The sequence below is a fragment of the Pygocentrus nattereri genome, chromosome 18 (genome assembly GCF_015220715.1).
Source record: "Pygocentrus nattereri isolate fPygNat1 chromosome 18, fPygNat1.pri, whole genome shotgun sequence".
Classification (NCBI taxonomy): Eukaryota; Metazoa; Chordata; class Actinopteri; order Characiformes; family Serrasalmidae; genus Pygocentrus; species Pygocentrus nattereri.
This window is the reverse complement of record NC_051228.1, coordinates 3,508,317-3,521,725: the sequence shown is the minus strand read 5'-3', so window position 1 is coordinate 3,521,725 and position 13,409 is coordinate 3,508,317. Positions and strand designations below refer to the sequence as shown.

Genomic DNA, 13,409 nt, shown 5'->3' with positions numbered 1-13,409 from the left:
AAAGATTATTTTTCAAGCTATCTATGTCTCTATCTATCTGGCGATCTATCTATCTATCTATCTATCTATCTATCTATCTATCTATCTATCTATCTATCTATCTATCTATCTATCTATCTATCTATCTATCTATCTATCTGTTTGCTTATTAATTTATAGATATATGTGTTTTGTGGCGTCTAATTTAGAAGTCATTATTTCATATTTTACGTAGTAAATTTTGTAATTCCTCATTCTGACTCTAAGTGACGCTGTTTATCAACGATTTGCAGCCTCTCTCTCTGTGTCCGCCTCAGAGTCGCCCACAGCAGCCTGAATAATCAGAGAAAGAAAAGCTCCTCAGTCGCGTTTTCCGTGTCATCGACATCTGAGGGGAATTTGCTTGTCGGTCGTTCTAAAACCTCAAATCTGGATCTTTATTTGATGACTGCGCATTTAAAGCATTGAAAGTCAGTATTTCGTCGTCATTTCTCGAGATCTTCTCATTAGACAAGCACATCTCCGCTGCAGTGATGTGGCACACGGTATTGTTCTTCGTCGTCCTTTCTTCTCACTCCGTGCTCGGCCAGGTCAGCTACTCCATTCCGGAGGAAATGGCGAAAGGCTCGACGGTTGGAAATATTGCGCAGGATCTGGGATTAGATTTAAAAAGACTGAAATCGGGAAAAGCGCGGATTTTCTCCGGGGACAGCACGGAATACATCGAGCTGAACAAAGAGAAGGGCATGCTACTGATCAAAGAGAAAATAGATCGCGAGGCTCTGTGCGCTAAAACAACGCCGTGCGCTCTACATCTGCAGATGATTCTCGAGAATCCGATGGAAATGTACACAGTAACGGTCGAAATCACGGATGTAAACGACAATGCTCCGTTTTTCCAAACAGATGAAATCAGTTTTGAGATTAGCGAGTCAGCGGTAACTGGATCGAGATTCATGTTAGACGGAGCAGTGGATGCCGACGTTGGAACTAATGGCCTTCAGAGCTACTCACTCAAACCAACGGATCATTTTGTTCTAGAATTCCAAAATCACGCAAATGGAGTAAAAAGCGTAGAGATGGTTTTACAAAAACCCCTCGACAGAGAGAACAAGGAACGATTTACGTTGATGTTAACAGCGATTGATGGAGGTGAGCCAGTGCTATCTGGCACTGTCCAGATACACATCACTGTCCTTGACGCTAATGATAACGCTCCTGTATTCACCCAAAAAGTATATAAGGCCGTAATTATCGAAAATTCACCCAAAGGATCCAAACTGACCACCGTCAGCGCCTCTGATGCAGATGAAGGCGCAAACGGAAAGGTGACGTATTATATTTCAAAGGTAGATGACGACATCAAAGATTTCTTCACAATAAATAAAGAAAATGGGGAAATATCGTTAATTGGACAAATTGACTATGAGAAAACCAGCCATTACCAACTTGATATTAAAGCTAGAGACCAAGGTGGACTTTCAGACTCATGTAAAGTAATTATCGATGTACTAGATATTAATGATAATAAACCAACAATAACTATCATGTCTATGTCCAGCTCTATATCAGAAAAATCTCCATCAGGCACAGTTGTTGCGATGCTGAAAGTAAATGATCCAGATTCATCGGCCAATGGGCGAGTTCAGTGCAGTATTAGTGAACATATTCCGTTTGTTATCACTTCACCATCCAACAACTTCTTCAGTCTGCGCACAGAGCAGGAACTGGACAGGGAGAGAGAGTCTGAGTACAACATCACTGTGCTGTGCTCTGATGAGGGAGTTCCCTCACTCTCCAGCAGCGCTTCCCTCCGTTTACTCATTTCAGATGTGAATGATAACGCTCCTGTCTTTGAGAGAAGGAGCTACGAGGCCTTTGTGCTCGAGAACAACACACCAGGTCTCTCTGTCTTCACAGTGAAGGCCAGTGACGCGGACTCGAACCAGAATGCGCGCGTTTCTTACATTTTAGATGACAGCGCTGTTAATGGGGTTCCTGTATCGTCATATGTGTCAGTCAGTGCTGATAATGGAGTCATTAGTGCCGTGCGATCTTTTGACTACGAGCAGTTAAAGGACTTCCATTTCCGCGTAAAAGCACAGGATGGAGGCTCCCCTCCACTCAGTAGTAACGTGACAGTGAGGATCAAAATCCAAGACCAGAACGACAACGCTCCTCAGGTTCTGTACCCAGTGCAGACTGGTGGCTCTGTGGTGGCTGAGATTGTGCCTCGTTCAGCAGATGTTGGCTATCTGGTCACCAAAGTGGTGGCTGTTGATGTGGACTCTGGACAGAATGCCTGGCTCTCCTACAAACTCCAGAAAGCCACAGACAGGGCGCTGTTTGAAGTGGGCCCACAGAATGGAGAGATACGGACTGTGCGCCAGGTCACTGATAAAGATGCAGTGAAACAGAAGCTCACTGTTGTTGTGGAGGATAACGGACAGCCGTCTCGCTCAGCTGTAGTGAACATCAATGTAGCTGTAGCGGACAGTTTCCCTGAAGTGGTCTCGGAGTTCTCGGACTTTACGCTCAGCAAAGAATACAACGATAACCTGACTTTTTACTTAGTTTTAGCTCTGGCTGCTGTTTCTTTCCTGTTCATCACTACTGTAGTAGTTATAATATCAGTGAAGATCTACAGATGGAGACAGTCTCGTATTTTCTATCAGTCCAGTCTCCCAGTTATTCCGTACTATCCACCCGGTTACGCAGACACAGGAGTTACTGGAACTCTGCCGCACATGTACAATTATGACGTCTGTATGACGACCAACTCGAGGAAAAGTGACTGTAAATATTCTACACTTGGTGGTCAGAGTGTTTTAGTGGTGGACCAGAGTTTCTCAGAGACTCTGCAGCGCGCGATGAAGGAAAAAAATCTTGTAGATGATCCAGATTCTCCAGATTTGGTAAGAGCTTGGTGTAATAGTCTCTCTCTCTCTCTCGCTCTCTCTCTTGTTGCTGGTGAAACTTTCTTCTTTTTTGTTGTCCAGTAGTTTTAAGCTGACTCCACAATTCACGCCAAAATAATGTTTTTTTAATTTTGCAGTTGATTTGAAAATGGCTTTCCGTTTTGTTTTTGTTTTTTTCCTTGCATGGTGCATATGTATTTATACATTTGCTTCATTCATTTTTCTATGAAATATGAAAAGTTGTCTTCAAATATATGTGATTCAAATGAGTCATAATGTTGCAGACACATTCATAATTAGATAACTTAGAATTATTGATGCATCCTGGTTATTCCTGTGCAGTCGACTGACATTAGGAGCCATGTGTAGCCAAAGGATCATGTTTTCCTTCTGTTTTTCGGCACATTTCAGCACCACATCTGCAGGACAGCTCCAGACAGTCACGTTACCGCTCTTGAGATGATACATGATGCAATGGAACAGTATTTTCTTCTTATTCCACGTAATGACCAGAATATTTGGGTTGTAAACCTAATTGTTGCAGAGATGATGTGGAGCATGAAGAGGAGATGAAAATCTTCTGGCTGAAACTGATTCTCCGAAGTTGCAAATCATTTACTACAGCATGCTTTACAATTGAATTGTAGTTTTAAAAAGGCCTCACAATTTCGCAGATCTCAGAAATGTCTCCACTCGATGGACATGATCACCCGATTGTCCTTAACTTACACATATATTTGCAGTGCTGTCTAAGCATAAACGCATGGCGCAAGTTCAGATTCAGTGTCAGATTCCGATTCCTTTATTGATCCCAGGGGGAAATTGCAGTTGTTACAGTTGCAGCCATTTATGTAAAAATAAACACTTTACTAATAATTTAAGACAATATAGAGAATTTACAGTATGTACACCAGATTTAAGTACTTAAGAATATAGTAAGGTGGCGGTGATTGTGATAGTAACATGAAACATAAGTTGATAATAAGTTGATAATAAGCTCACAATGACGTGGCGTTGTCACTGCTTTACTAAGTAGTGGAGTCGGTGACGATGTGGAACGTGTTTCTTCTCTTTTCAACACCGTCAGTGTTGTACAGCATTAAACAGTTAAAAAAAACTCGGTAATATTAAACATGCGCATGTCTACCTTCTTCACTTTTGAGGAATTAGCACGTTTTCCTTCTTTAGCATTACAAGTGATTTACCTACGTGGTTTTCTATGCTTCCATAGCTAAAATTGAACTAGATCAGTTTTCTTTGTTTTATTAAGAATGACTTTGACATGGGGTACGCAGAAGACTTTAAATATTTTTTTATTTATTTATTCATTTATTCATTTACTTCTTCTTTCTATAAGTTGTAGATACACACATTTTATTCTTAAAGACATTGTTTCGTATTTTTTTCTAATATACGGCAGTGGAAGTTTTGCAATTCCTAATTCTGACTCAAAGCGACGCTGTTTATCAACGTTAGGCTCCCTCTGTATGTGTCCGCCTTAGACTCGCCCACAGCAGCCTGAATAATCAGACACGATCAAGCTTTCCAGTCGCGTTAGGAGAGTCTCCGTCTTCTGAGAGGAATATTTTCGTGGATTGTTTTGATATCAGTCGAATACGGATCTCTATTCGATGACTGGCGAGTGAAAGGGTTGAAAGTCTGGACTGCATGTTATTGTTTTGGACATCTTCTCCGCAGATTCGAACATCGCCATTGCAGTGATGTGGCGCCCGGTATTGTTCTTCGTCGTCCTTTCTTCTCACTCCGCGCTCGGCCAGGTCAGTTACTCCATTCCGGAGGAAATGCCAAAAGGATCCATAGTTGGAAACATAGCTCAGGATTTGGGATTGGATTCTAAAAGACTGAAATCTGGGAAAGCGCGCATCTTTACGGAGGACAGCACGGAATACATCGAGCTGAATAAAGAGAGGGGGGCGCTTCTCATCAAGGAAAAAATAGATCGCGAGTCTCTTTGTGCAGAAACGACTCCCTGCGCTTTACATCTGCAGATGATTCTGGAGAACCCGATAGAAATGTATACATTGACCGTCGAAATCACGGATATAAACGATAACGCTCCGTTTTTCCAGACAGAGGAAATCAGGTTTGAGATTAGCGAGTCAGCAGTAACCGGAGCCAGATTTACATTAGAGAGAGCAATAGATGTGGACGTGGGTACGAATGGGCTTCAGAGCTACTCACTGAATCCAACAGATCACTTTGTTCTGGAATTACAGAGTCAGACAGACGGAGATAAGAGCGTAGAAATGGTTTTACAAAAACCTCTTGACAGAGAAAAACAAGAGAGATTCACTTTGTTACTGACAGCGGCTGATGGAGGTGAGCCGGTGCTGTCTGGATCAGTGAAAATCCACATTACTGTTCTAGATGTTAATGATAACGCTCCTGTGTTTACGAGCAAAGTGTATAAAGCCACATTATCTGAAAATGCAGCTAAAGGCACAAAACTGACCACTGTAAGCGCAACTGATGCAGATGAAGGCTCCAACGGTCACATATCATATTACATGTCGAAAAAATTTGGCAGTTTGTCAGATTTATTTATCGTGGATCAATATAGCGGCGAGGTCGTTTTAAACGGTGAAATTGATTTTGAAAAATCGAGCCATTATCAACTGGAAATCCAAGCTAAAGACCAAGGAGGGCTCTCGGACTCATGCAAATTAATTGTTGATGTGTTGGATGTTAATGACAACAAACCGTCGATTAACATTCTTTCCATGTCAAATTCTATATCTGAAATGGCTAAAATTAGCACAGTTGTTGCGATGCTGAAAGTAAATGATCCAGATTCATCCGCGAATGGGCGAGTTCAGTGCAGTATTAGTGAACATATCCCCTTCGCTATCACTTCACCATCCAATAACTTCGTCAGTCTTCGCACTGATGAGGAATTGGACAGGGAGAGAGAGTCTGAGTACAACATCACTGTGCTGTGCTCGGATGAGGGAGTTCCCTCACTCTCCAGCAGCGCTTCTCTCCGTTTACTCATTTCAGATGTGAATGATAACGCTCCTGTCTTTGAGAGAAGGAGCTACGAGGCCTTTGTGCTCGAGAACAACACACCAGGTCTCTCTATCTTCACAGTGAAGGCCAGTGACGCAGACTCGAACCAGAATGCGCGCGTTTCTTACATTTTAGATGACAGCGCTGTTAATGGGGTTCCTGTATCGTCATATGTGTCAGTCAGTGCTGATAGTGGAGTCATTAGTGCCGTGCGCTCTTTCGACTACGAACAGTTAAAGGACTTCCATTTCCGCGTAAAAGCGCAGGATGGAGGCTCCCCTCCACTCAGTAGTAACGTGACAGTGAGGATCAAAATCCAAGACCAGAACGACAACGCTCCTCAGGTTCTGTACCCAGTACAGACTAGTGGCTCTGTGGTGGGTGAGATTGTGCCTCGTTCAGCAGATGTTGGCTATCTGGTGACTAAAGTGGTGGCTGTTGATGTGGACTCTGGACAGAATGCCTGGCTCTCCTACAAACTCCAGAAAGCCACAGACAGGGCGTTGTTTGAAGTGGGTCCACAGAATGGAGAGATACGGACTGTGCGCCAGGTCACTGATAAAGATGCAGTGAAACAGAAGCTCACTGTTGTTGTGGAGGATAACGGACAGCCGTCTCGCTCAGCTGTAGTGAACATCAATGTAGCTGTAGCGGACAGTTTCCCTGAAGTGGTCTCGGAGTTCTCGGACTTTACGCACAGCAAAGAATACAACGATAACCTGACTTTTTACTTAGTTTTAGCTCTGGCTGCTGTTTCTTTCCTGTTCATCACTACTGTAGTAGTTATAATATCAGTGAAGATCTACAGATGGAGACAGTCTCGTATTTTCTACCAGTCCAGTCTCCCAGTTATTCCGTACTATCCACCCGGTTACGCAGACACAGGAGTTACTGGAACTCTGCCGCACATGTACAATTATGACGTCTGTATGACGACCAACTCGAGGAAAAGTGACTGTAAATATTCTACACTTGGTGGTCAGAGTGTTTTAGTGGTGGACCCGAGTTTCTCAGAGACTCTGCAGCGCGCGATGAAGGAAAAAAATCTTGTAGATGATCCAGATTCTCCAGATTTGGTAAGAGCTTGGTGTAATAGTCTCTCTCTCTCTCTCTCTCTCTCTCTCTCTCTCTCTCTCTCTCTCTCTCTCTCTCTCTCTCTCTCTCTCTCTCTCTCTCTTGTTGCTGGTGAAACTTTCTTCTTTTTTGTTGTCCAGTAGCTTTAAGCTGACTCCACGATTCACGGCAATATAATGTTTTATAATTTTGCAGTTGATTTGAAAATGGCTTTCCGTTTCTTTATTGTATGGTGCATATTTATTTATAGATTTGCTTCATTCATTTTTTTCTATAAAATATGAAAAGTTGTCTTCAAATGTATGTGATTCAAAAGAGTCATACACATGCAGAGACTTTCATAATTAGATAACTTAGATTTATGATGCATCCTGGTTATTCCTGTGCAGTCGACTGACATTAGGAGCCATGTGTAGCCAAAGGATCATGTTTTCCTCCTGTTTTTCGGCACATTTCAGCACCACATCTGCAGGACAGCTCCAGACAGTCACGCTTATTCAAGACTTTGAATTTTTCCTTTTACATTACCGCTGTTGAGCTGATACATGATGCATTGGAATAGTATTTTCTTCTTATTCAACGTGGTGACCAGAATATTTGGGTTGTAAACCTAATTTTTGCAGAGATGATGTGGAGCATGAAGAGGAGATGAAAATCTTCTGGCTGAAACTGATTCTCCGAAGTTGCAAATCATTTACTACAGCATGCTTTACAATTGAATTGTAGTTTTAAAAAGGCCTCACAATTTTGCAGATCTCAGAAATGTCTCCACTCGATGGACATGATCAGCCGATTGTCCTTAACTTACATATATATTTGCAGTGCTGTCTAAGCATAAACGCATGGCGCAAGTTGATGATAAGCTCACAATGACGTGGCGTTGTCACTGCTTTACTAAGTAGTGGAGTCGGTGACGATGTGGAACGTGTTTCTTCTCTTTTCAACACCGTCAGTGTTGTACAGCATTAAACAGTTAAAAAAAACTCGGTAATATTAAACATGCGCAGGTCTACCTTCTTCACTTTTGAGGAATTAGCACGGTTTCCTTCTTTAGCATTACAAGTGATTTACCTACGTGGTTTTCTATGCTTCCATAGCTAAAATTGAACTAGATCAGTTTTCTTTGTTTTATTAAGAATGACTTTGACATGGGGTACGCAGAAGACTTTATTTATTTATGTATTTATTTATTTGTTTGTTTGTTTGTTCATTTATTTATTTATTTATCTGTTTGTTTGTTTATTTGTTTATTTATTTATTTGTTTATTTGTTTGTTTATCTGTTTGTTTGTTTGTTTGTTTGTTTAGCTGTTTGTTTGTATAAGTTGTAGATACACACAATTTATTCTTAAAGTCATTGTTTTGTATTCCTTTTCTATGGCAGTGGAAGTTTTGCAATTCCTAATTCTGACTCAAAGCGACGCTGTTTATCAACGTTAGGCTCCCTCTGTATGTGTCCGCCTTAGACTCGCCCACAGCAGCCTGAATAATCAGACACGATCAAGCTTTCCAGTCGCGTTATGAGAGTCTCCGTCTTCTGAGAGGAATATTTTCGTGGATTGTTTTGATATCAGTCGAATACGGATCTCTATTCGATGACTGGCGAGTGAAAGGGTTGAAAGTCTGGACTGCATGTTATTGATTTGGACATCTTCTCCGCAGATTGGAACATCGCCATTGCAGTGATGTGGCGCCCGGTATTGTTCTTCGTCGTCCTTTCTTCTCACTCCGCGCTCGGCCAGGTCAGTTACTCGATTCCGGAGGAAATGCCAAAAGGATCCATAGTTGGAAACATAGCTCAGGATTTGGGATTGGAAATTAAAAGACTGAAATCTGGGAAAGCGCGCATCTTTACGGAGGACAGCACGGAGTACATCGAGCTGAATAAAGAGAGGGGGGCGCTTCTCATCAAGGAAAAAATAGATCGCGAGTCTCTTTGTGCTAAAACGACCCCCTGCGCGCTGCATTTTCAAATAATCCTGGAGAACCCGATGGAATTATATTCTATTGTCGTCGAAATCACGGATATAAACGATAACGCTCCGTTTTTCCAGACAGAGAAAATCAGGTTTGAGATTAGCGAGTCAGCAGTAACCGGAGCCAGATTTACATTAGAGAGAGCAATAGATGTGGACGTTGGTACGAATGGGCTTCAGAGCTACTCACTGAATCCAACAGATCATTTTGTTTTAGAATTACAGAGTCAGACAGACGGAGATAAGAGCGTAGAAATGGTTTTACAAAAGCCTCTTGACAGAGAAAAACAAGAGAGATTCACTTTATTACTGACAGCGACTGATGGAGGTGAGCCGGTGCTGTCTGGATCAGTGAAAATCCACATTACTGTTCTAGATGCTAATGATAACGCTCCTGTGTTTACGAGCAAAGTGTATAAAGCCACATTATCTGAAAACGCAGCTAAAGGCACCAAACTGACCACTGTAAGCGCAACTGACGCAGATGAGGGCTCCAACGGTCGTATTTCGTATTTTATGTCAAAAACAATGGATAGTTTGTCAGACTTGTTTATCGTGGACCAGTATAGCGGTGATGTCATCTTAAACGGTGCAATTGATTTTGAAAAATCCAGCAATTACCAGCTTGAAATTCAAGCTAAAGACCAAGGAGGACTTTCTGACTCATGTAAATTAATGGTGGATGTTTTAGATATTAATGATAACACGCCATCGATTAACATTATTTCTAAGTCTAACTCTATATCTGAGCAATCTACACCAGGGACCGTGGTTGCCATGATGAAAGTAAATGATCCAGATTCAGGAATTAATGGCAGAGTGTATTGTACTATAAGTGAAAGTATTCCCTTTTCCATCTCATCCCCATCCAACAACTTCTTCAGCCTGCGCACAGAGCAGGAACTGGACAGGGAGAGAGAGTCTGAGTACAACATCACTGTGCTGTGCTCTGATGAGGGAGTTCCCTCACTCTCCAGCAGCGCTTCTCTCCGTTTACTCATTTCAGATGTGAATGATAACGCTCCTGTCTTTGAGAGAAGGAGCTACGAGGCCTTTGTGCTCGAGAACAACACACCAGGTCTCTCTGTCTTCACAGTGAAGGCCAGTGACGCAGACTCGAACCAGAATGCGCGCGTTTCTTACATTTTAGATGACAGCGCTGTTAATGGGGTTCCTGTATCGTCATATGTGTCAGTCAGTGCTGATAGTGGAGTCATTAGTGCCGTGCGCTCTTTCGACTACGAGCAGTTAAAGGACTTCCATTTCCGCGTAAAAGCGCAGGATGGAGGCTCCCCTCCACTCAGTAGTAACGTGACAGTGAGGATCAAAATCCAAGACCAGAACGACAACGCTCCTCAGGTTCTGTACCCAGTACAGACTGGTGGCTCTGTGGTGGCTGAGATTGTGCCTCGTTCAGCAGATGTTGGCTATCTGGTCACCAAAGTGGTGGCTGTTGATGTGGACTCTGGACAGAATGCCTGGCTCTCCTACAAACTCCAGAAAGCCACAGACAGGGCGCTGTTTGAAGTGGGCCCACAGAATGGAGAGATACGGACTGTGCGCCAGGTCACTGATAAAGATGCAGTGAAACAGAAGCTCACTGTTGTTGTGGAGGATAACGGACAGCCGTCTCGCTCAGCTGTAGTGAACATCAATGTAGCTGTAGCGGACAGTTTCCCTGAAGTGGTCTCGGAGTTCTCGGACTTTACGCACAGTAAAGAATACAACGATGACCTGACTTTTTACTTAGTTTTAGCTCTGGCTGCTGTTTCTTTCCTGTTCATCACTACTGTAGTAGTTATAATATCAGTGAAGATCTACAGATGGAGACAGTCTCGTATTTTCTATCAGTCCAGTCTCCCAGTTATTCCGTACTATCCACCCGGTTACGCAGACACAGGAGTTACTGGAACTCTGCCGCACATGTACAATTATGACGTCTGTATGACGACCAACTCGAGGAAAAGTGACTGTAAATATTCTACACTTGGTGGTCAGAGTGTTTTAGTGGTGGACCAGAGTTTCTCAGAGACTCTGCAGCGCGCGATGAAGGAAAAAAGTATTTTGGAAGATCCCGATTCTCCTGATTTGGTAAGAGCTTCCTGTAATAGTTTTGATTTTACAGTAATGTTTAAAACCGTCAACTTTCCGTCGACTTTGGCGTGGGAACATCACATGAACATTACCTATAGATTGGTTTTAAGTGGTAATTTCTTGCCAGTCCGTTGTTGTTTATTGAATTAAATATTTACACAGAGATATTTCATTTATTATTCTTGAACTTTAAAATATTGTTTCAAATTAGTGACTCAAATGCTCCAAAATCTTGACTACAAAGTAAATCGGTGATGCTACACTTTCATTCTTATTAAATCGACTGACATTTTAAGACATGTGCTGCCAAAGAATCATGTTTTCATTCTGTTGTTCAGCGCATTCCAGCACCACTATTTCAGGACAGCTCCAGACTGATTGAAAGATCAGAAATCTGGAGGTTTCTAACACTGCTTTGTATTTTTTATTTATTAATTAGGTGTTTTGCTGTGGGACAATTACATCTTCTTTGACAACAATTTATTAATTCGAGACTGATTTTGCCTGTGGCCTGTTGTAGAGCTGATACTTAATGCAGTGAAACAGTATTTTCTGCAAAGTCCAGGTGGTAATATGGAAATATTATGCTGGGCGACCTGATTTTTGCAGATAATATTTTGGAGCATGACAACGACATGGAAATCTTCTAGTTGAAGGAGGTTCTCCAAAGTTGCAAAGGGCTTTCTGCAATACATTTTAAACCTCAGATCGGCACCTAGTATTAAAAAAGGTTTAAAAACTGCGCAAATCTCTGAAATGACTATTTGATGAATATGATCACCCGACTGTCTGTTAACTTAAAAGTGCGTTTGCTGTGTTGTCTTAACAAAAGAATCTTTTGTTGATAATAACGTCAAAATTATATGGGTTTGTCAATACTTTACTAAGTGGCGGAGGCAGTTACAGCGCTGAAGGCGGTTCTTCGTTTCCCTGCACTATCAGTTTGGCACAGAACTAAACCGTTTGGAAAAAGAAATCAGTTATATGAAATATATGCATTCATACCTTGTTCAGGTTCTCAGGAAATAGTTCATATTTTCCATCTATATCATTTTAATTGATACGTGTTTGTGTTTTCCTGTCATTTCTTGGCAAAATCTGAACTAGAACGGTTTCCTGTGTTTAATTCAAAATTAATTCGACATGTGGAATTGAGATATGTCGGACGATTGATTGATTGATTGATTGATATAGTTAGTTATTTATTTGCTTAGTTAGATTTTCATTCTAAACTGTAAAGATACACAAATTTTATTCATGAAGTCATTGTTTCGTATTTCTTTTCTAATATACGGCAGTGGAAGTTTTGTAATTCCTAATTCTGACTCAAAGCGACGCTGTTTATCAACGTTAGGCTCCCTCTGTATGTGTCCGCCTTAGACTCGCCCACAGCAGCCTGAATAATCAGACACGATCAAGCTTTCCAGTCGCGTTATGAGAGTCTCCGTCTTCTGAGAGGAATATTTTCGTGGATTGTTTTGATATCAGTCGAATACGGATCTCTATTCGATGATTGGCGAGTGAAAGGGTTGAAAGTCTGGACTGGATGTTATTGTTTTGGACATCTTCTCCGCAGATTCGAACATCGCCATTGCAGTGATGTGGCGCCCGGTTTTGTTCTTCGTCGTCCTTTCTTCTCACTCCGCGCTCGGCCAGGTCAGTTACTCCATTCCGGAGGAAATGCCAAAAGGATCCATAGTTGGAAACATAGCTCAGGATTTGGGATTGGAAATTAAAAGACTGAAATCTGGGAAAGCGCGCATCTTTACGGAGGACAGCACGGAGTACATCGAGCTGAATAAAGAGAGGGGGGCGCTTCTCATCAAGGAAAAAATAGATCGCGAGTCTCTTTGTGCTAAAACGACCCCCTGCGCGCTGCATTTTCAAATAATCCTGGAGAACCCGATGGAATTATATTCTATTACGGTTGAAATCACGGATATAAACGATAACGCTCCGTTTTTCCAGACAGAGGAAATCAGGTTTGAGATTAGCGAGTCAGCAGTAACCGGAGCCAGATTTACATTAGAGAGAGCAATAGATGTGGACGTTGGTACGAATGGGCTTCAGAGCTACTCACTGAAACCAACAGATCACTTTGTTTTAGAACTACAGGGTCAGACAGACGGAGATAAGAGAGTTCAAATGGTTTTACAAAAACCTCTTGACAGAGAAAAACAAGAGAGATTCACTTTATTACTGACAGCGACTGATGGAGGTGAGCCGGTGCTGTCTGGATCAGTGAAAATCCACATTACTGTTCTAGACGTTAATGATAACGCTCCTGTCTTTACTCAAAATGTATATAAAGCGACATTATCTGAAAACGCAGCTAAAGGCAC

General features: G+C 41.9%; 2 protein-coding genes across 34 annotated transcripts in view; both read left to right on the top strand.

Moving 5' to 3' along the window:
• LOC108437803 (protocadherin alpha-C2-like) overlaps positions 1-13,409 on the top strand; it is a 334,331-nt gene that overhangs the window by 244,328 nt on the left and 76,594 nt on the right. The window contains exon 1 of one of the 33 annotated variants that reach the window (XM_037547172.1): positions 4,416-7,000. The exons of 31 other annotated variants lie outside the window; for them this stretch is intronic. In XM_037547172.1, the coding sequence (XP_037403069.1) occupies positions 4,619-7,000 (2,382 nt within the window). In that variant the 5' untranslated portion in view covers positions 4,416-4,618. Of the gene's footprint in view, positions 1-4,415; positions 7,001-8,511; positions 11,065-13,409 lie in introns of those variants that run through there. One more of the 33 variants, XM_037547173.1, reaches the window with a different exon arrangement.
• LOC119265978 (protocadherin beta-16-like) overlaps positions 304-13,409 on the top strand; it is a 30,757-nt gene continuing 17,651 nt past the window's right edge. Inside the window, exon 1 of the mRNA XM_037547190.1 lies at positions 304-2,894. Coding sequence (XP_037403087.1) covers positions 513-2,894 — 2,382 coding nt within the window. The 5' untranslated portion in view covers positions 304-512. The remainder of the gene's footprint in view (positions 2,895-13,409) is intronic.